The following is a 24,579-nucleotide window of genomic DNA, read 5'->3' on the forward strand; positions in this document are numbered from 1 at the left end:
CCAAAGTGACTTATGAATTTACCTGATTGACTCTTCTCCCATACAGGTGTGTTGACACCCAAAGACACAATTCCAGTACAAGATCCAGTTACACAAGCTCAGAGCCGGGGTCTGTCATCGCAAGTCTTTGGGTATCCTAGGCCTTTATTACTGATTTGTCCCCAACAAATGTCCCCATTCTACAGCCATTAGGGCAGAACAGAAAGACAACTCTGATAACTGTAACAGCATTGGCATTTTATTAAAAATAACTGTATAAAAAGTTCTACACATATCCCAGTACAATATATATATATATATATATCCATATGTCACGGCTCGGGCATTGAGAATGTTACAGCGTAAGCTTAGTGCAATGGCATTAAAACCAACTGATTACTTGTAGGTTAAACAACATACATGTAAAGACACAGTTTATTAGAAAAGAACAATAAGTAGGGAGTGGAATCAAATAAAAAAAATTACAACGGATTCAAATAATTCCAAGACAAAAAATACATTTCCAAATGTATTTTGACCAATTATTACAGATGTCAGCTGTGGCTCCACCTGCCAGTGAAATCCAGTATTGTTGGGTGACTGTAGATATCAAGACTCATTCTATCTGAATGGTTGGCCTTCAGTCCACTGAACATTTGTAGAGAAAAGCAAAATGAGGGTTCCAACTACTCAATCATGAAAGGTTGTTACTGCAAGGGAAGGAAAGGAGTTGAAGGCCTTTAGAAATAATTCCACAGAAACTTCTAAGGCCGACTCAGTTTTGTGTTGCAAAGCAGAAGTGCGCACAATACTATAACAGGTGTTACTTGCACCCGCAATTTGATGTGCTATTTAATTTGAATGTTACCGCAACATAGCTCTGAAACACATGTAATGCAGCGCACCATCATGCACTGTGTTTGAATACATTTTGTGTGCCTTTTTTTGGTGCGTTCATATGCGTTACACAAGAACACACAGATCTGAATAGGCCCTAAGGAAATGGCTATTCCAATTACTGATCTAAAAATTATTTTCCTGTGTCCAATTAAAATCCACCTTGTTTGTGTCCTTGCTGGGGAGGAGTTCCCTCATTTCCTGTGTGGTCACTGTAACAGGAAGTAGATTCTCTCACAACCAGAAATATTGATTGTTAAATCCGGTCATACGGATGTTTATCCCTTTAGACAAGTTACAAGCATACAGTGAAATTCCTATTATAATGGAGGGTTCCAGATAAAACAGCTTCAATTGGCACTATACAGTATATGCAAATGATCTGCACTACAACATTCCCTTTTCAAGCGCTTGTAAGACTCACAGAACTCACCAACATTTTTCCTGCTAAAATTAAAGTGTTACTAAACCCACAACAGTAAAATCAGTCTGTATATGCAGTAAAGCATGCTTGTTATACTCATTGTGGAACTTAAGGGGTTAATCCTCTGCATTGTGTAAAAACGCTGTTTGATCCTCTTATCAGGAGATAATAGGGGAACACTGGAACAAGGGAAGGATCAGACATATCATGTGGAGACACTCTGCACATGCTCAGTTTGGTGTGTATTGGTAGAGAGTTTTTTTTTTTCTTGGGAGAGTGCATGTGATCAGCACAGGACCAATCAGCACTGTCCAGACAGAGGTCAGGGGTTCTGCATTCTCCTAGAGTAGAAAGAAAACTCCTCCTACAAGATTTAACCAGTGCTCTGCTGAACACTGATAGAAGTCACAAGACTGCTATATACAGCTGATGAGAAAAGGTATCTAGCAGTTTATATTTACTAAAATAATTGCATTTCTATGTTCTGTGTACTGTGGGAGACCAGATATAGTGATTGCAGGGTCCTGGGTTTAGTAACACTCTAATTTTGAGAAAAAGAAGAAATTAAAAAAAAAAAAAAAAATTGGCCAGAGGCTCAAGAGGTCATAGCCAGCCAATGTAGGTTCAGTAGGAACATTTCACCACCCATACAGCAACACTCCACCATTTGGCTAACAGGGGCTTGTTTAAAATATCTGCCTCATAACCATTACTGAAAGCAGAGGTCTTAGTTGCATATATTAGCCATCATATGTAATGAAGTTCCAACTTCAATTCAGGGGGTAACAGCGAAGTGCAGAGGCATCCAGCTATCAGGCTCCATTCACACATGTGCATTGTGGCAATGTACGCCTGGCTTCAATCATACATGTACGTCTGTGCAGAGGGTTGTGCTTGTGTACCCGAATGACAGGTGTCGACTGTGTGTCTATCCCTGTACAGATATAGACACCGGCATGTGCAAGAAGATCCATATAGCTGCTGCATCTCACCGCATGTAACTCATTTTGATAGGCAGGCTGCACACACGTCATTCTGTGGCCACATAAACACAACCCTCTGCATGGAGGTAGAGGTCCATAAACCTCTGTGAATGAAACCTTAAATGCATGGGTTAAGTGGCGGTTACTGCAATGCATCTACTGTGCTGTGCTTTGCAGTGCCATTCATTTTGATGACACCCTAACGCATTGTACAGCACAACACACTACAAACGCATATACCACGACCTGTGGTGCACTGACTTTTTTAAGAAGGGATCATATACCTTATTGTCAAGTTTGGTGCATGGGCAGCTAATTAATAATGAATGGGCTTCCTTAATGCAATGCGCAACACACATTAACATACTAAATGCTTAAATTAGTAAAAAACACTCAGTGTTTTTTTTTTCCCTTAACACATTGTGCACAATAAAATAAACACTCCTCAGTAAACTATGTATTAAAATTCTTACAGGTCTCAATGCTGTAGTCTTCAGAGAAAGAGTTAAGACTGAGAACTGAGCGATCAATGCTGTAGTCTTCAGAGGAAAGAGTTAAGACTGAGAACTGAGCGATCAAACACCACTGATCCCTTGGTTCTCAGTATGTAGAGTGTCAGTGGCAGTCAGTCTCCAGCTCTGCCCCTCCAGTTCTCACTGGAGCACCAGGCTGTGGAGGGGCAGAAGCGGCTGATTCAGGATCTCGGTGGCTAGCTGAGAGGCTGAGGCAGCTGCCAGTCAGGCTTCTGGGCTGATCTGACCATATCCCAGAGCCAGGCCAAGCTCGGGAAACATCCTATGTTGGCTGACAACAGACTTTAGCCCACTGTTGGCTGAAAACAGGTCACAGTAGTGCAGAATGAACTGCAGTCCTGTGATCCATAGGAAAAGTAGGGCCAAAATAGCTTTGATCATGCTTCTTCTTTAATTGGAAATTCAGCCTTCCTTAAGGACACCCTGGCATTAAAGTGACCTGCTAGTTACAATCAATGAGCTTTTTCCCTTTGCAGTGTTTGGCTTGTGCCCATGAGAGAGGCCTACAGCTTCCATGGATGAGTGGTCTCCTCATTTCACATTATAGTGAGCCGCACAAATCCACAAACACAACTGCGACATTCTAGATACAAAACTGCGGCCAACTAACAGAAGTGGCAGATATTGGATGAAATAGATTCCTAATTATTTGGAAGAGAATTCTCTGCCTTTTTTTTTCTTCTTCTTTAAGAGTCAGAATATAAAGTAATTCTAAATGATATCCACTGCCACTCCAAGTACAATCCAATCACCCTGAAGTCATATCAACATCTTAAACCAAGTGAAGACTAAGTCAGTGCCATTAATTCACTTGCAGTTTATTCCTTCAATATGAAGATACCGAATCTTCATCTATATTAAAAAGAAAAAAAAAAAAGACCCACTCTTTGCATTGTTTGCTATGCAAAAGGGGTCTGCAGCTCTCATAGGTTGTTCCTTTATGGAGGAGCTTAGTTACTTCCCGGTGTTAACTGTCCGTTAAAGCAGAACTCCAGAAAAACAAAAATGTCACCAAGCACTTCACCCTCTCCATGCTGCAGCACGATTTCTTCATCCAGAGCTGCCGCTCTCTTCTGGGATGGACCATGACCACTGTCAGTCACCCCACTTCCTGTGAGCCCAGCCTGTCCATGACTCATGGATATCACCATGCTGAGTGTCAATCACATCATTACATGATCAGGACTGTCACTGCCAAGGTAGATAGAGCTGTAATGGCACCAGACCAGCAAGAAAAAAAAGCAAGTTTTTTTTATTTCTTGTAACTATTATGGGACTTCTGGGGGCAGGATGGCTGGAGTTCCACTTTAGCAAGATGTATAACTGTACCACTGCAGCCATTCCAACAGAAGCATGCTTGTAGGGGCACCCTGATTGTGGGGCCAAGTTCAACATATTTGCACAATGTTACTAAAACAGACGCTTTTGTTGTCTGCAGAAACATATTTTAAATTCGGTTTCCTTTGCTAGTTATGAAAGCTGAATGCTAGGATTTTTTTCAGTTACATATTTGCAGCTAGAAACAAAACAGTATTGTTAAAACACAATAAAAAAAAAAAAAGATTTGAAAGTCTTGTCAAGTGACAGAATAAAGAATATGTAAACCATTTTTTTTCCAGTTTTGGATAATGTAGGAGAGGATTAGAACCCCTATCAAGTTTTTATTTTCTCTCTCTCGCCAACAAGGTGACGTCACCAATATGATGGGATGTCCAACCTTTTAGATTTGTCACAGGAACAGGGGGGTAGGTAATGGGGACAACTGATGGTAAAAATTTCCTCTCACTTCCTGTTGCATCTTCAGAACAGAAATTGAAGGGAAATTGCCCCAACTGGACATAGAAGAAATAAAATAAACAAACAAACAGGGGTTTAACCCTTTATCCAAAATGTATCTAAAAAGTTTAGTTATACATACACTTTAAAAGGAGTGTAACACAGTAGGCTGATGAACAGGCCCAGCGAATGTTGCTATCGAACAGCAAGGCAAAACAATAAGGCGGTACACATAAAAAAAGCAATACAAATTGAGGCACAAGAACTGTAATGCATTGGAGGGATCTCTCCTGACAACTCCCTATACTTCTTGGGTGCTCCATGGGGGAGATCTCTTCACACCTGCTGTGCCCTATATGAGACATTTCTTTTCTGCTGCTTTTTTATTTATAATATTTTCTATGATGGAAATTGTAACACAGAAAGGTCAGATGGGAACTCCCAAATCTGCCAAGTGAAACGGATTATGGCAGGAAGATCTCAATCAGAGGATCCAAAACACCAGGGGCTAAAATCTACCCCTCCTAGAACTAAAATACCACTTGTAGGTGGTCTTACCATATAGGAAGAATAACAACGGTCTTCTGCAACGACATCAAAATGTGGAATATTTTATGACATGGGGATGACTAAGGTCTGCAGATTGTAGTGCAAAAGACGCAAGAAGGTGCCATCTGGACAGCTCAGCCTATTCTGCCAACTAAAACACCTCCAGAGCTATGGGGTTATCAAAGACTAATCTGACAGAAGCCATGAAAACCTGTCTTTGGTCTCAAAAGAAACTCGACAAATACTCGGATCCTCGAAATCTTTTTTTTTTTTGCACGCTGGCTACATTTATCATGGTGTATGTGAAATCTGTGACACCACCTAGTTACTGCAGTGCTTTGCAAAGTGCAGACATTGGCAGGCCTAAGTTGGAGGAGTGTAAAGGTAAAATACTGTACAACTTGGCAATGAAATGTAAAAACATTCCCTTCTGTTTCTAGAGACGTATCCAGAGTGCAAGTTATTGTCCACCTCTCAGAAGTACAGGAATCCCTTGTAGGTCATTGAAAAAAATGGCTGTGGGAAAAAACCCTTTGGTGTCTCATGAATCAATCCTTCCATAGGAAGAAAACACTGAAAGACAAAAGAATGAACAAAATTAGATACAAATAAACAAACAAACATTCTAATCTGGAAACCATGCTTTTAATTTTGACAAAATGTTTTCAAACTGCCCTGAATTTGAACAAATTTAAAAGACATTTAATCCAGGTGTATATTCATTAAAGAGAAAAAAAAAATCCAGGTGTATATTCATTAAAAAGAAAAAAAAAATCCAGGTGTGTATTTATTAAAAAAGAAAATAAAATCCAGGTGTGTATTCATTAAAAAGAAAAACAAAAAAACCCCGAACAAGTGTACATACTTGAATCTCTGTGTACATCAAGGTCTTGTAAGCGTGCCTTCTGATGCGTTCTGCCGCATACAGAAACAAATGCAACCTGTTCTACTTTGGTTGACTGCACTGGTGTGAACTATGGCCATTGGAATACATGGAAAACACTGTGCATACGTTTTTGATGCAGATGAAAAAATTAAAAAAAAAAAAAAACGCACTGAACTGCATCGAGTGTGAACTAGCCCTGAGAAAAAAAATCTTAAAATCAGAATGATGGACACTGTGTCCCAATGCCAGCCAAAACTTCACTCCAGCTGCAAAGAGAACTGTTGTTCTTTGTGGAAGCAGTGGCCTCTGTACAGCAGTCCAACATGTCTCCTACTGAGCCAGAGCTAGAGCTGTGCAATCAGCAAAGTCCACACTCTGTGATGAGGCCTAGATCTGACTCAGCAGAGGGAATACAAAGCCTAATGACAGCACCAAACACATCCAAGAGTCCACATTATTTTGACATTGGTATTTGTTCACAACAGGAGGATACAGAAGAGCCAACATGTTCCAGGGGCTGAGGAAATCTCTGGTGATGGAAGAAAAGCTCAGGTGTTGTAAGTGGTAACCAGGGGTGGACTGACCATTTGGAAACTCGGCACTGCCCGAGGGCCCGGGGTCAGTAGGGAGCCCCATGAGATGCCTCTGGTACCTTTTCATAGGCTTTTTTGAGTTTGGGCAAGGACAAAGGGGCCCCATGATCCCCTATTGCCCGGGGGCCCCATGAGTTGTCAGTCCGCCCCTGGTGGTAACACTCACATATCACATAGTGACGGCATAATCACAAGAAATATTCCTTCCTTATACAGACGTTACAAGATGCCAGGAATCTATATCAGCAGAACCCTCCTTCCTGTGGTAGACCTCTGTAGAAAGACCACTGCTTCCTTTATGCAGCTGAATGCAGGTTAGTACAGTTGGAGATGGTAGTGGGGATTCTATTTGGGTCTGTTTACACTTCCTGTTGGGGGAGCAGTAAAAACACGCAGTTTTTACCACCCCCAAACCAAGAGAAAAGTTAAAGAATAAATAATGTAGATGCAGTAAATGTATTAAAAAAAGTTATCTAAAAAGAGCTTTGATTGGGTGGTAATTTTATTAGAAATCACCTTTCCCCTTTACACCGCAGCCATCTATGATTTTCTATTGCTTTTTTTTTTTTTTTTTTTTATATAAACATGGCAGCTGAGGCATTCTGTACAATAAATAATTGCTTGTGATTGTTTTTTCTCTGCATTTTTTTTTACTTACTACTAGGGATGCACCGAAATTCCGGTGGCCGAAACGTTTCAGCCGAAAACACCCCTTTCGACTGTCAGCCGAAATGAGAAAAAAAAGCACCGATACAGGCCCCTCAAAGCCACCCATCCGCTGTCGCTCGCCTGCCTGCCGCTCATAGTTCAGTCTTACCTGAGAAATTATCGATCTCGGCGCTGGGCATAGAGGCGAGTGAAGGAAAGATGGCCGCCACACATCTCTATGCCCTTGGAGGACCGGAGCGATGTCACTTCCGGCTCTGGACATTTTTTTTTTTTAAAGCAGAGGAGAGATGTGGGGTCTTATTGACCCCCATCGCTCCATAAAAAGGACCTTTCACTAGTTATTTCTATCACAAGGGATGCATGCATTTCTTGTGAGAAGAATAAAAGTGATTACAATTTTTTTTAAAAGGAACAGTGCAAAAAAAAAAAAAAAAAACAACACATTACATTTTTACATAAAAGTGCCCCCGTCCCCCCGTGCTCACATGTAGTGGTGAATACATACGTAGGCCATGCCAACATATGTAAATGGTGTTCAAACCACACACGTGAGGTATCGCCATGAACGTCAGAGCAAGAGCAATAATTCTCGCACTAGACCTCCTCTGTAACATTACACTGCTAACCTGTAGAAATGTTTAAAGCATCACCTATGGAGATTTTTAAGTACCAAAGTTTCACGCCATTTCACGAGTGTGCACAATTTTAAAGTGTGACATGTTGGGTATCCATTTACTCGCCGTAACATCCTCTTACATATTTTACAAAACAATTGGGGTATACAGTGGGGCAAAAAAGTATTTAGTCAGCCACCAATTGTGCAAGTTCTCCCACTTAAAAAGATGAGAGAGGCCTGTAATTGGCATCATAGGTAGACCTCAACTATGAGAGAAAAAATTAGAAAAAAAATCCAGACAATCACATTGGCTGATTTGGAAAGAATTTATTTGCAAATTATGGTGGAAAATAAATATTTGGTCAATATCAAAAGTTCATCTCAATACTTTGTTATATATCCTTTGTTGGCAATGACAGAGGTCAAACGTTTCCTGTAAGTCTTCACAAGGTTGGCACACACTGTTGCTGGTATGTTGGCCCATTCCTCCATGCAGATCTCCTCTAGAGCAGTAATGTTTTGGGGCTGTCACTGGGCAACACGGACTTTCAACTCCCTCCAAAGGTTTTCTATGGGGTTGAGATCTGGAGACTGGCTAGGCCACTCCAGGACCTCGAAATGCTTCTTACGAAGCCACTCCTTCGTTGCCCGGGTGGTATGTTTGGGATCATTGTCATGTTGGTAGGCCCAGCCACCTTTCATCTTCAATGCCCTTGCTGATGGAAGGAGGTTTGCACTCAAAATCTCACAATACATGGCCCCATTCATTATGTACTGTACATGGATCAGTCATCCTGGTCCCTTTGCGGAGAAACAGCCCCAAAGCATGATGTTGCCACCCCCATGCTTCACAGTAGGTATGATGTTCTTTGGATGCAACTCAGCATTCTCTCTCCTCCAAACACAACGAGTTGTGTTTCTACCAAACAGTTCTATTTTGGTTTCATCTGACCATATGACATTCTCCCAATCCTCTTCTGGATCATCCGAATGCTCTCTAGCAAACTTCAGACGGGCCCGGATATGTACTGGCCTAAGCAGGGGGACACATCTGGCACTGCAGGATCTGAGTCCCTGGCGGCGTAGTGTGTTACTGATGGTAGCCTTTGTTACATTGTTACATTGGGCAGAGCTCTCTGCAGGTCATTCACTACGTCCCCCCGTGTGGTCCTGGGATTTTTGCTCACCGTTCTTGTGATCATTTTGACCCCACGGGGTGAGATCTTGCGTGGAGCCCCAGATCGAGGGAGATTATCAGTGGTCTTGTATGTCTTCCATTTTATAATTATTGCTCCCACAGTTGATTTGTTCACACCAAGCTGCGTGCCTATTGCAGATTCAGTCTTCCCAGCCTGGTGCAGGTCTACAATTTTGTTTCTGGTGTCCTTCGACAGCTCTTTAGTCTTCACCATAGTGGAGTTTGGAGTGTGACTGTTTGAGGTTGTGGACAGGTGTCTTTTATACTGATAACAAGTTCAAACAGGTGCCATTGATACAGGTAATGAGTGCAGGACAGAGGAGCCTCTTAAAAGGAGAAGGTACAGGTCTGTGAGAGCCAGAAATCTTGCTTGTTTGTAGGTGACCAAATACTTATTTTCCACCATAATTTGCAAATAAATTCTTTCCAAATCAGCCAATGTGATTGTCTGGATTTTTTTTCTCATTTTGTCTCTCATAGTTGAGGTCTACCTATGATGCCAATTACAGGCCTCTGTCATCTTTTTAAGTGGGAGAACTTGCACAATTGGTGGCTGACTAAATACTTTTTTGCCCCACTGTATATTGTTTTTTTAATCAAAGTGTATTTTTTTCCAAAAAATATATATTCATTTTTAAAAACTGCGCATTTCAGTTTCAGTCTTCGGCCAAGTGCATTCAGAATTTTTGTTTTTGGCACCAGAATTTTCATCTCAGTGCACCACTACTTACTACAGCACTGGGACTGATCATGTGATTCAGTAAGCAGTTCCACCCATTCAGCACCAATAGAAAATGTTCACATATACTGTATGCAGCAACTGTGCCATTTCCATCTGTGTCGGCATCTTATCACATATACAATAACTCAACCATTATGTTACTCCAGCCATGTCTACTATGCTACTTCACACCAGATAACTGCCACAGTTCATACTTACTTCTCTCCATCAGTCCCTGGCCAAAAATGCGATACACATGGAACAGAGACCAAAACAGGACAGACTTAATGACCACCGAGATGAAAGAGCCCGTCACAGCTGCAGCCTCCAAGGTGTAGGAGTCTCCCTTCCCCCACTCCATCGCCACCTGAAAGTGAAATACAAGATGACTACTCCATGGATACAACTGAGCTGGAGTCTAAAGACCTATGATGTGGAAGACTTGACCAATAAAATATAGAACCCTTCTGTAGAGCTTCATACAACATTCCTGCAGCTCTATAAGACCTAACATCTCAAATAAAACATATGGTCAAAAGGACATGGGGACCCCTTCTAATTATTATTTCCAGTGACATGTACTGATAATATACAGCGCACATTTTAGACAACTGTGCGCTTCCAACTTTTTTGGCAACAGTCTTTTTGGTTCCACCATGACCCTATGTCCCTGTGCACAGTCAGCTCCATTAAGACCTAGTATACTGTGGAAGAACTCATATGGCCTGCACAGACCCCTGGCCTCAACACTGACCAGCTTTGGAATCTGTTAGAATGCTTATAAGAGCCAGTTCTTCTCGTTCTACATCAGTACCTGACCCTATAAATGCTTTTTTGGCTGAACAGACAATTCAAAATCATATAAAAGCCTTCCCAGAAGAGTGGAGGCTATTATAGCCACAAACGTGTGAGGAAGGCAGCTCTACAGTTTTGAAACAGGATGTCCAACAAATCTATATAGAAGTCTTGGTCTGGTTTCCACAAACTGTTGGCCACATAGAGCACCTCATGGCTGCTTTATTGGCTAAATGTGAGACACAAATGATGAAACATGTACACATTGAATCCTTCCTACTAAACTAGGCACTGTCTGTAAAGGTCACCACACCTTGCAACTGTAAAGGATTATGGTAACTAGGTGTCTAAATAAATACTTCTAGGAAACACACAGTTAAATGACGTACAGTACCTTGTACAGGAGATAAATGAGATAGGCCACTTCAGGAAGGTTCTGCAGCAGAAAGATCCACACCAGTGGCTTTAGTTCTTTTAGGATCTGTATAAACAAAAAACTGTAGTTGTTAATATGACTTTTTGTAAAATTTGTGGTTGTACCAAGAAGAGCATTCACAGAAGGTCCATCCACCTCCAGTCTGAGCTGCAAATATGAATTTCTCACTGTTTTTTTATGCCTATTGGGGCACCCAAGGACAGATCCTTACCTTGCAATTCCCAGGTCTCGCCTCTGCGAAAGTGCAAGAAAACCCAATTTTGTATCTTTTACCTACATATTTATTAAGGCTTACCTGTAGGTACTGTAAATAACTAGGATGTGCACAGTTTAGGACAGGAGTCTCCACACTTTATAAACAAAGGGCCAATTTATTGTCCTTCAGTCTATAGCGGGGCCAGACCATGGCCATCGGGAGCAGAAAATATGCTGGCCTCAATTCTCTTATTAAGTGTACTAAAGTTGTTTGTTCCTTTAGAACCCTGCATGAGAATATTGACTGCTTGCAGGAAAAAAAAAAACATTTCTTCACTCATTCCTCTCTCTTTTTATCCCCAAATTTTCTTAGCAAGTGACCAGACCAAGCATCAAGGACTTTTAACTGGTTTTCATGGATCAGCACAATTAGGAGGACATCATAAAGTAGTTGCTCCTGTGGGTAGATACTTGGTGCTGCAGGGTATACTACAAGACTCCTAGGTCGCTATAGTTTGCTACTACGCCCCCAATAGGGACCAGGTTCCTTTCCGGTCGCCTCTTCTACAAGTGATAGACTGGCACACGAAAAGAAAGCTCGACTATGGAGATTTCAATCTCATGCTCCATCCAACTCTAGAGAGAACTAAAGGCCTCCATCAGCAACTGTCAAAGGCTTCTAAATTCTGGTCAATACAAACTTGTTGACACATGGCGAGAGTTTAACTACCATAGATGAGAATACACATTTCACATCTTTATTTTTCCAGAATTGACCACATATTTGTTACCCAGGCCTCCCTCTTGTCACACATGCTGAGATCCGCCACATTCCATGGTCAGATCACAGTGCAGTACTTTTATCCTCTCTTTTGAGGAGGTCTTCTGAAATTTCATGGACATTAATAAACAAATCTTTTATTAGACCCATCTTTTAGCCTCTGTTATGCCCTTCAGGATTACATCGGGTTCAAAAGGACACCAGGAACATCCCCTATTACTTTGCGGGAAGCCCAGAACCCACTATTAGGGGTCATTGTATTCAGCTTGCCACTCAAGCAAAAGTAGAACTCTAGGAAAAGAAAAATGTGCAATCTAGCAGGATTTTTAATGTAGAAGAGACAAAGTTGTGCTAAAAAATTGCATACCTGGCAGAAATCGTGACATTTAGTCATTGATATTGAAAATATGACTGATCATGCCAAAAAACTGTCTTTATATTGAAGGATGATAAGCATATGAAGTCATTTATTATCACATGGTTGTTTGGCTCCTTTTTAAATCATAATAAACAGAAATCACCCAAATGGCCATGATCAAAAAGTTTACATACCCTGGAATGTTTGGCCTTGGTAGAGACACACAAGATGACACACACAGTTTAAAATGGCAATTAAAGGTTCATTTCTCTCACATCTGTGGCTTTTTACATTGCAATTGGTGTCTGTGTATAAATAGTCAATATGCTTGTTAGCTCTCACGTGGATGCACTGAGCAGGCTAGATACTGAGCCATGGGGAGCAGAAAAGAACTGTCAAAAGACCTGCTAAACAAGGTATTGGAACTTTATAAAGATGGAAAAGGATATAAAAAGGTATCCAAAGCCTTGAATATGCCAGTCAGTACTGTTCAATCACTTATTAAGAAGTGGAAAATTATGGGATCTCTTGATACCAAGCCAAGGTAAGGTAGACCAAAAAAGAATGCATCCATAACTGCCAAAAGAATCGTTTAGGATACAAAGAAAAACCCACCGGTAACCTCAGGAGAAATACAGGCTGCTCTGGAAAAAGACAGTGTTGTTTTTTCAAGGGCCACAATAAGATGATACTTAAACAAAAATGAGCTGAATGGTGTGTTGACAGAAAGAAGCCTTTACTGGGACAATACCACAAAAGAGCACGGTTACAATATGCCTGACAACACCTTGACACGCCTCACAACTTCTGGCACACTGTAATCTGGGGTTACGAGACCAAAATAGAGCTTTATGGTCACAACCTTGACATGTTTGGAAAGGTCAACAAGGTCTATAGCGACAAAAATACCATGCCCACTGTAAAGCATGGAGGAGGATCACTGTTTTGGCGGTGTGCGAGCTCCAAAAGCACAGGGAATCTTGTGAAAATTGGTGACAAGATGAGTGCAGCAAGTTATCAAAAAATACTGGCACACAATTTGCATTCTTCTGCACGAAAGCTGCACATGGGATGCTCTTGGATTTTCTATCACGACAATGACCCTATGTACAAGGCCAAGTTGACCCTCCAGTGTTTACAGCGGAAAATGTCAGTGTCCTGACCTTAATATCATCGATCCATTCTAGGGAGATCTCAAAACGTGCGGTCATGCAAGATGACCAAAGACTTTGCATGACCTGGAGGCATTTTCTCGTGATGAATGGGCAGCTATACCACCTGCAAGAATTTGAAGCCTCATAGACAACAATCACAAAAGACTGCACACTGTCATTGATGCAAAAGGGGGCTTATACACAGTATTAAGAACTAAGGGTTTTCAGCAGCAATTCCCCTCCCAGCTCACGGTGGAATTAGACCCTATTAAGAGATTGCTTACCTCCGGGGTGTTGGTCTTCCTTATATTTTTGTCTCTCATGTGCAGATATCCCAGACCTAGAGGACGATGGCTGGGAGGACTGTTTGGGTTCCTATGTAACTAATATGATCTCTGTTAGGGATAGGTTTATCTAACTTAAATTTCTCCATAGGGCCTATTATATGTGTCAGCAATTGGCTGCCATCTATCCCTCTGCTCTTCTGCCTGTCCCTACTGCCAGGCACCCGAGGCATCCTTTTTTTCATATGGTTTGGTCATGCCCTTCTCTCCATTTTTTTTTTTTGGATGGAGGTTGTGGCTGACATGACAATGCTGTGTGTGGGTTGATTCTCAGATTGGATCCAAAGACCCTACTTCTGAATGTTTTTCAGTACCCTCCTCCGGGTATATATGTCAAACTGTTTTCATTCTATGCCTCCTTCTATGCTCGTAGGGAGATACTCCTCCGCTGGAAGTCTGCTCAGCCCCCCACGGTGACCTCTCAGCGTGCTACTCTTAATGCGGTTTTGCTCCTATGTAAGCGAACTTATCTTAACCGTCACTGTCCCAAAAAATGTTCAATTTGGTCTGCATGGATAGATTTTTGCAGTGCAGGTGTTGATCTGCCTTTGCAGCCCTGAAGGGGTCCACACCATCTGCTGGCCTATCTTAGTTATTATGCAGTGGGCTTCTACCCTATTTCAATTTCTCTCTTTCCTTCGTTTCCCCCCACCTTCCCTCCTCCTTTCCTTCCTCTTCCGGTTTCCACCCCCTCGCTATCGTCTCTTTCTCCCACTTTCCACTGTCCCCACCATCTCCCCTTCCTGGGTTAATTGGGACTATTTACCCCTGTAAGGGTATTGAGAAGTCCTATCATGTGTCCCCCTTTTGTGTGTGTCCCCTGCGTTTTAGGATTTCACTTATTCCTGCATTGACAGTGTTCATGACAGATTATTGCTGGATGATGCCTATGCTGTTTTTGCATTATTAGGATTCTATGGTATCTGTATTTTGGTGACAACTGGATCACTTGAATGCTATGTACTTTGTTTGTGTATCTGGAAGATTTCAATAATGTCCATTGTTAAAAGAAAAAAAAAAAAGTGGTATAGTAAATAAAAGTGAGCACTCTAAGGTAAGCAGCTGGACACTCGAGGAAACCAAGTAAAAACCTCCGTCACAAACATATAAATGGGAGAAAGTACAGCGCTATATAATGAAAATAGGTATATAATATCCCCAATAACATTAGCATATAACAGTGACAGTCTATATGGTGAAGACAATATGGTGTAATGATCCAATCCAGTGGCGGTGCTCCCAGTGATAAGGTAAGAATTACGCACTCACCAGAAGCATAACTCAAATACGCAATGTGTAAATCAACATGGATCTCCTTCACAGATATAGGTCCGGACTGGAACACAGGATAATTCTCCCTCAGGGTGGTATAGTTATGAGCCCTCAGAGATATAGGATGATCCAGATGGCCCTGTACAGCAACCTGAGTCACAGGTGCATAGGTTGTGTGGTGGTGCTACTGCTCGGCAACCGTTTTGCACAGACTCCTCGTGTTGTGTGGGTGGTAGTGCAGCAGCTGCGCAGCCATTGTCTCTCCCGTGTAGTGGATATAAGCGGCCTCCTCAGAAAGTAGATGCTGGTGTTCCACTGAACACTCCTGAACATGGCGCCAGTACAAAGCAGAAACCCGCAGCAAGTTTACACTATGACTTCTTAGATTTATCAGTCAGTGAAAAACACGAAGGCTCTAATGCTGACATTTCACCCAGAAACGACACAACTTCTACGGACACAGAGTTTCTTACAGTATTGGCGTCGACTCAGGTTGCTGTAGAGGGCCATCTGGATCATCCTACATCTCTGAGGGCTCATAACCATACCACTCTGAAGGAGAATTATCCTGTGTTCCAGTCCGGACCTATATCTGTGAAGGAGATCCGTGTTGATTTACACATTGCGTATTTTAATTGCGCTTCTGGTGAGTGCGTAGTTCTTACCTTATCACTGGGAGCACCCCCGCTGGATTGGATCATTACACCATATTGTCTTCACCATATAGACTGTCACTGTTATATGCTAATGTTATTGGGGACATTATATACCGCTGCACTTTCCCATTATATGTTTTAAAAAAAAAAAAGAACTAAGGGTATGCAGACTTTTGAACAGCGGTGATTTAATTTGTTTACTTGTTGCCATGTTTTGTTTTATGATTGTGCCATTCTGTTCTGACCTTCAGTTGAATTTGAACCCCATAAGAAATAAATGTGTTTTGCCTGCTCACTCATGTTTTCTTTAAATATGGTACATACTGTATATTACCAATGCTCCAAGGGTATGCAAACTTTTGAGCACAACTGTACATACTGTGGATATAGGGTTTGGATGATGCAAGGTGTTTTCTTTTTGATTAACGAACCTTTTTTAGCCTATATTTTCGCAGTTCCAGACATTTGTTTAAAAGAAAAGGTGTACTAAAAGCCAAACTATTTTCTTTAAAGTATGAAAGTATGAAAGGGTTACAATGACTGTCACTTTTTTATTACTGTCTCCACTGGGAAGTTTCACCCTATTTATTCTAGTGATCATTGTCATTGAGACAAAGTGATGGGAAATCTTCAATATTAAAGCTACCACCAGAACAAGAGATGAGGATAAATCTTTTAATGGGGACACCTCATCAGTGATAATGGTCCAAGAGAGAAATTCCACTAACTTTGCAGAGATTTTCTCTTGCTTTTTAACCATAGATCTGCTTGTCTGCTTTGAAAAGTAGGCCGTGAACCTAAGGCCCCATTCACACTATGCACTGCACAACCAAACCAACTATATCCCAAAGGATATAGATTATCTTACGAGGTTATCTACTAAAAACTAATATTTTCATTTCAGAAGTTGCTGACAAATTGTCTCCCTTTCCTTTTGACATTTTCAATTATTTTACATTAGTGAGACTAAAGTGTGTGCATGGAGGACAGTGGATACTTTTCAAATCTGAAGCTCCAAAAGGTATACCCAGTAAGTGATTCAATTCAATCTACTTAAAAATGCATTTTCATTTTTCAGGTGGAATGGCCATTTAAGACCCCAAAATACAAGGTTCCTGCTTTGAAACATGTATGAAGTAGGATTCACTCATCAATACTCACAGCTAGAATGCCGATGGTGACTTTCAGAAAAGCCCAGAATAAGCCAATGCCAAGTATGATGCTATGAAGTGTAGAGATTTCATATAGGCCAGAGACCAGGACCAGGACAGTGAGACACAGCTGAAGGAAACAAACAATACAATGTCACATTAAAACAAAGGTATAAAACATCATTTTCTTCACAGAAATGTCCATATTTCAATGGAAGCTAGACAAGGAAAAATACTGGAAAGAAAGATATACAATCTTTGAACTAGATCTAAACCCACCAACTAAAATCTTAGATAAGTTTCAAGTCTGCAACTTTCTTTACTACAATATCTGGTGATCCTGCCATGAAGGTCAACAGGCACTTCCTGTCAATGGTGACCACTGTCTTCTAGTTGTGCTTTTGTGTTGTCTCCCTTTCACATAACACCACTGGTGAACTGAAATCCAGTAACAAATATTTGGGCACACAGCACCAGTCACAGTTGCCTTTAATACAGTGGATCCCATGTGCTGCTGGTTGCTAGTTACTGTAAAAAATCTTTCATCTTGTAATGGTGGGTACTCCCAACAGCGGTGATCTTCTGTTCACCCACTCTTTCCTATCTCCCCAACTATTTACAAAACCCCTAGTATTCTTGTATCAGAATGCAAAGTGTTCTGTGAATGAAGGATGATTATGAAGGCAGATGAATGACAGGATCTCCTCTATTTACAGAATGCATTGCATTTTGAAAGAAGAATACTAGGTGTTTTGCAAATGGGAAAGTGGGCATCAAGGGGAGGGTGAGTGCATCCTTCATCATCGCAGCTGCTGCTCTTAACCCTCACAGCACAGGAGGATCATCGATATGGGGAGTACTCAGGGTCATTGGAGGGAAGATTTTTGCAGTACCAGCAGCAAGCAGAACATGAAATATGCTTTATTAGAGGTAATTTATGTGACAGATGCTATAATGTTTTTCGCTGGAGTTCAGCTTTAAATCTACTCTCACTGAATCTCATGGCTCCAAGGCCAAATATAAGCTGAAGTCCGGTGGAGAATATACACGAAAAATATCCTCACACAACATTTAAAGGGACACACCATTAATACTAATGTGCAGACTGTATTTACTGGAAGGTGTCAAACAATACATGGTCAGTACGCTACTATTCAATTTCATACCTGTGGCAAAAACTCCAATCTATACAGACAAGGCTAAATTATTAATAGGAAAGCACATTATCATGCCATTAAACATCAGAGGAAGTGGCTGTGTCGATTTATAGCAATTTCTTTCCATTTCAAACCGAGTCTCTGACACACCACCAACCTTAATGCTGTTCTTCCAACTGCCTTGGTCTTTAACATAAGGCCTGAAAGATCCTTCGGCATTTTATCGCACCCCAGAGGTATCCGGTCGTACACTACTGGCCCTAAATGCTGATATGCATTCAGCAAAGGTGGACATACTTAGATTTTGTTTATCATGAATAAAATGTGAAATATTATTGCCTATGAATAATGGCAGGAGACACAAGTAATTCATGCACACTAAATGATGAGACACTTTTAAAGACACCATTAAAAGTTGGAGTGGCACGACTGAATTGGAAAACAGATTACTGTAAGTCTTAGAATTCCATTAGAAATGTTATCAAAGTCAGACTCAAGACTTAGACAATCAAGGCCATCCCAAGCTTATGCCACATCTACATTTCATCCGTGCAAAGATTATACCACCTTTACAGGAATTCTCAACTGCATGTAGGTTCGTCAGGACTCTCTTTAGGTGCACCAACATTTCTTAAAGGGCCCCAACATATAGCTGGCAAAAGAAACATCTCAATGACTGCCCCTGCCACACAAATCCCTATATCACTCCATACCCCTTCTTGACATCTTAACTACTATCAGTGCTTACCAGACGGTTTTAGGCCTAGCATAACCACCGTTAGTGCACTCTGACAGTATAGCGCCACTGGTTTGTAGTACAGGTATTTTACTGCTCACTGTTGCACTTCAGGTGGTGTTGTTACTATTTATGCTGATCTGTAAGGCAAGTGTCACTTTATAACTTGTCCTTATTGTTAAATAATTTGTATACTAAGTGTATTATTACCTTTATTGTTCACTTCAACTGTTTTCTCTGCCTGCCGTTACCAACTTTATTTTCTGACTATATATTAGGTTTGTTTTTACCAATTGGCTTGGTGCTTGCGGTCTTTACATTTAGCATTATAGTTGGGTACTGGTGTTACGGTCAGGAATTTCGCTGTGATAGTGTGTGTTTAAGTTCTCAGCCTGGTGTGTCAGAGGGGCTAATATCTTTGAGAAGGTCGAGACCAGAAACAGAGGAGCCACCTTAACTACGGGTAGTGCTACCTGTGGTTATCATTCAAATTTAAACCGTAACTGAAGCCAACACAATGGCAATTCTTCACAATGGAGACACAGCAATAAGAACCTGGCAGTAGCCCTTGTTATTCCCACACTGTTTTTACCATAATAATAATGTAAATTCAATAACAATATGTCACAAATTTGTCACAAGCATTGAGGTTTCTGCTATCATATTATATCAGAATACATACCAAAGGGAGAGTCACAAAACATTGGCCTGAAGCAAATGTATATAATACAGCCGAAGCACTAAAAGGAATGCAAGGACAGACTGCTATGGGGAAGAATGCTGACATCATTCCTGTCATCCACATTGGGCCATATAGATGTCACAAGAGCTGAAGGGACACAAATCTGTCAAAATATTTCTCTTTGTGCTTCACTGAATGTCTGTCCTATCAGTTAGGGGAGCAAGTTTGTAAGCTACAATGAAAGGGTACTACAGAGCATACTTAAGTATATTAAAGGGGGCTTCCATTTGAAAAAAAAAAAAAAAGGGGGGGGGGATTCAGCCAGGTAACCCAACTGACAGAAAGACAATTGTCCTCTTCATTCGCTTGTTTGGGTAATCAATACAAAGTGCAGCAGTTGTCTTAAATTGGAATTAAACCCGCAGATTTAAAGTTTTGAAAATGAGTCATATTCAAGGCATGCCTTGAATATTAACTGTTAGGCCTCATTCACACCATACGTGCAGAAAAACTGATGGAAACGGCCGAGATTTCACTTGCAGAGATATCAGTTTTCATATGCGTTTCAATTACTTTTATAACCGTTGCAGATTCCTGCGCAGAAATAAATCTGTTGTGGTGTGAACAGGGTACATAGAGAACAATCATTTTTTTTTTGTCCTCCTGCAGAACGCATGCAGAAAACTCCCATCTCTGCATATGGTGTGAAGGCCTTACAGTTACTAGTGTGCTTATGTTAGCCCTCAACCGAACGGTCAATCCATCAGTGGCTGGTGTGATAACTGACCACATAGGAAGCACCCTGGTAATTTCAGATCAAACAGAGGCTATGAGGTCAGTTTAGGATGGAGGTAAACTCCCCACTACTGTCCCTGATATCTATATTTGCACAGTGATTACTTCTCCAGCAGGGATAGAGTAACCAATATTCAATTAACACTTTTGTGCAGCGCTTACAAGTGCTCTGTGTAAAGTGCTAATACAAAAATCATCATATAAATGCCATATTACAGTGCTAACTAGCATTAAAGTGTCACTTAAGTACTAAAGGGTATATAATGTCACGGGCATATGTAGAAAAGCATAAAACTAAAAAACATATAGGTAAACACACTTCCTATGCAATATAAGTGATCAAAAATATAACCGCTATTGTGCAATCTTCCTTCTAATCAAAATACAATATTGATATAAAGTCCCAATACAAATAATTTCCAAAAACGTGTCAATTGAAGTGACTTGTGCCAAATAGACAAAAGATAATACCCTCCTGCGCCTAAATGGGGACAATAAAAAACGAATAGCTGCCATCACCTAACCTGGTTTCAATAGGTGCAATATAATAGTAAAAAAATGGTGACGCGCTAACAATACAGTACAAAACACAGGAAATATAAAATGAGCATACACATGACAAGTAAAATGAAATAAAAAAAGTGACAAAGCAAATTGATGATCCAAACGGATGGCATAAAGTGCTGCTGATGGTGAACAGGTAAAACCTGTACTCTGACAAGTGAACCCTTTCCCAATTGGGAAAAACAGCAAACCAGCCACCCCTAGTCCACTAGGGGAATGATATTATAGATCATGTGACCAATGGGTGCGTCATTTCCGGTGACCCACTTCCGGATGGACGCATGTCTTGGCTCCATCCTTGGATCCATGCAGTACACCCATACTAAGTGGTGGTAACGTGTTTTTACTATTTCCTACATGTGAGTGGGCATTTTTTATTCGCTTATTGATGTTAACCACTTGCCGTCCTGCCACTGTGTATATACGTGTGCAGGGCAGCAGTGGAGCGCAAAAGCACGTTTTAAAACGTGCTCCGCGCTCCCGACACATTCGCAGGTAGGGGGCGCGCGCGCGCTCCCGCCGACCTGCGGGTGATACGATTCGATCCAGGAGGGATCAATCATTAGATTTCAGCCAGTGATTTCTGGCTGAAATCACATGATCGGTCCCTGTCCTACCCTGTGTTGACATTTACACAGGGCAGGATATGATGTCATTCTTCTCTGCCTGGACACATTCTGTTCCAGACAGAGAAGAAGACATCCAAACAGTGGGTAAAACACTACACACTGACAGTTAGAACACTCTAGGTCACATTTAACCCCCTGATCGCCCCCCCCCCAGTTAACCCCTTCACTGCCCTGTCACCAGTGTCACTGATCAGTGAAGCGATTTTTACTGATCAGTGTCGCTGGCGACTTCCGATAGAGTTAGCGCCCCTCCCAGATAGCGCCAGTTTGCCCGCTAATACACCAGTAGTCCCGTCTAACCCCTTGATCGCCCCCCCCCCCCCAGTTAACCCCTTCACTGCCCTGTCACCAGTGTCACTGATCAGTGAACCAATTTTTACTGATCACTGTATCAGTGTTGCTGGCGACTTCCGATGGTGTTAGCGCCCCTCCCAGATAGCGCCAGATTGCCCGCTAATACACCAATAATCCCGTCTAACCCCTTGATCGCCCAGACCCCCCCCCCCCCCCGAGTTGACCCCTTCACTGCCCTGTCACCAGTGCCATTGATTACAGTGAACAGATTTTTACTGATCACTGTATCAGTGTCACTGGTGACTTCCGATAGTGTTAGCACCCCTCCTAGATAGCGCCAGTTTGCCCGCTAATTCACAGGATTTTTTTTACCAAAAACATGTGGCAGAATATATTTTGGCTTAAACGTATGACTAACTTTGAGTTTACGATATATTTTTTATAGCCGAAAGTAGAAAATATTGTTTTTTTTCAAACGTTTTGTGGTTTTGTTTATAGCGCAAAAAATAAAAAGCGCACAGGTGATAAAATACCACCAAAAGAAAGCTCTATTTGTGTGAAAAAAGGACGCAAATTTCGTTTGGGTACAGCATTGCATGACCGCGCAATTATCATTTGAATTAGTGCAGCGCCAAACAGCAAAAAAAGGCCTGGTCATTAAGGGGGGTAAATCCTCTGGGGCTCAAGTGGTTAATAAAAGGTTTTACACTATGGAGGATGTTCTGTTTTTATATCTTTGACGTTATGTGGGGAGTGTGGCCTGAGACTGCTAGTGGCAATGGATTCCATACTACTTCCTGGCCTGGACGTGGCTTCGGATTGATATTCATAAGGCAAGTTGGTTCTTGTGGTCACCGCTTTGAGGTGAGGGGTCATTTCTGCCATTTAGGATTTTTTTGCACCGCGTTTGAAGATCACCTACCACGAGCACACAGCTGTTGATCTACAGTTATTCTGCATGTTGGATACCCACACTATTTTCCAGCACTAGTGTGAATTTTATACAGTTTTCTTTCGACTTTTATTCATGGTTACATGTATATTTTACTTCAATAGGAGTGATTATATATTTTTTTCATTTATATATTGGTCACTTTTCCCGTGTTTTCACCCCCAGAGGAGTCACATGATCTATAATATCAGTCCCCTAGTGGACTAGGAGTGGCTGGTTTGCTGTTTTTCCCAATTGGGAAAGGGTTCACTTGTCAGAGTACAGGTTTTACCTGTTCACCATCAGCAGCACTTTATGCGATCCGTTTGGATCATCACTTTGCTTTGTCACTTTTTTTATTTCATTTTACTTGTCATGTGTATGCTCATTTTATATTTCCTGTGTTTTGTACTGTATTGTTAGCGCTTGTGCCAAATAACTTCATTATCTTCCAAAAATGTGCAAACACTCCGTGCTCCCCTCCTTTGCCACCACACTCACCGAATTGTAGTGACCTCTTACGAGCTATCTCAAGGTCTCAAGTGATTTATTATAAGTTCTCAGGGGCGTCCCAAAGTAAGTGCAGCCTGCAGCGGGTGACACCGACCACATAGGGTAACACCAAACCCGCTTCACAAAAAGGTAAGTTGTAAAGCAAGCCAACGATCCCCACAGGATGGATCAGATCCATCCTGCGGGGATCGTCGGCTTTCTTTACAACTTACCTTTTCGTGGAGGGGGTCCGGTGTCACCCCGTATAGGTTGCATGCCGACAATCCCCGCAGGATGGATGGGATCTGTGGATTGGGGAGCATAATGGATCGGACTCTGATCCATTATGCTCAATCCGCAGATCCGAACCATCCTGCAGGGATCGTCGGAATGCAACCTACACGGGGTGACACCAGACCTGCTCCACGAAAACGTGAGTTGTAAAGAAAGCCGCAGGATGGATCGGATCTGCGGATTGAGCATAATGGATCCGAGTCTGATCCATTATGCTCAATCTGCAGATCTGATCCATTATGCAGGGATCGTCGGAGGCGGTGTCACCAAGTGTTATCACACCAGGTGACACCAACCCTAAGGACGCCCCTGTGGGTACTCTTTCCTTTTCCTGGGTTTGGTGTCACCACTCTTTCAGGATGCTTTACCACTAGTATACTCCCATGTGAGGGGAAAAACAAAGCCAGAGGCAGCCTCCAATAGCGTAACTTGAGAAATAAGAACAGTTAAAATCCACTTGCAGCGTTAAAATGCTTGCATAGTATAGAAGCAACAGCACATACGCAAATTCCTGTAACCATCTGCGTTCCACCAACAGGAAGTAGGAAGCGGAAGTGATGCAGCAATCCCATCTCAACACGTTTCATCACTCATCGTGACGTCATCAAGAACGGCCAAAAAGGTGGAGCTTATGCACTGTTGTTTGCACTATGTAAGCATTTGAACACTGCAAGTGGATCTTAATTATTCTTATTTCTCAATTAAAACGGAGTTAAACTATTGGAGGCTGCCTCTGGCTTTGTTTTTTCCCCTCACATGCACGCACACCGGGAGGATACTAGCGGAAAAGCATCCTGCAAGGGTGGTGACACCAGACCTAGGAAAAGGGAAGAGTACCCAAAATAAAGCACTTGAGACCGTCTTATAACTCATAAGAGGTTACATAGTTAGTCTGGCTGAAAAAAACAAAAGTCCACCCAGTTCAACCATTAAAAAAAAAAAAGTTCTAATCCTACACCCACAGTTGATTCAGAGGAAGGCAAAAAAACCCACCAAAGCATGATCCAATTTGCTGCTGCAGGGGACAAAAATTCCTTCC

At 41.7% G+C, this 24,579-nt stretch overlaps 1 protein-coding gene across 1 annotated transcript in view; it reads right to left on the minus strand.

Annotated features, from left to right (window-relative positions):
- Window positions 1–216: 216 nt before the first annotated feature.
- LOC149463053 (uncharacterized) overlaps window positions 217–24,579 on the minus strand; it is a 67,585-nt gene continuing 43,222 nt past the window's right edge. The window contains exons 6-9 of the mRNA XM_089675928.1: window positions 16,977–17,096; window positions 11,014–11,100; window positions 10,044–10,191; window positions 217–5,714 (exon numbers count right to left, since the gene is read on the minus strand). Coding sequence (XP_089532054.1) covers window positions 5,683–5,714; window positions 10,044–10,191; window positions 11,014–11,100; window positions 16,977–17,096 — 387 coding nt within the window. The 3' untranslated portion in view covers window positions 217–5,682. The remainder of the gene's footprint in view (window positions 5,715–10,043; window positions 10,192–11,013; window positions 11,101–16,976; window positions 17,097–24,579) is intronic.

This window comes from Staurois parvus, unplaced genomic scaffold (assembly GCF_062004578.1).
Source record: "Staurois parvus isolate SC_StPar_1 unplaced genomic scaffold, SC_StPar_1.0 ptg000160l, whole genome shotgun sequence".
Classification (NCBI taxonomy): domain Eukaryota; kingdom Metazoa; phylum Chordata; class Amphibia; order Anura; family Ranidae; genus Staurois; species Staurois parvus.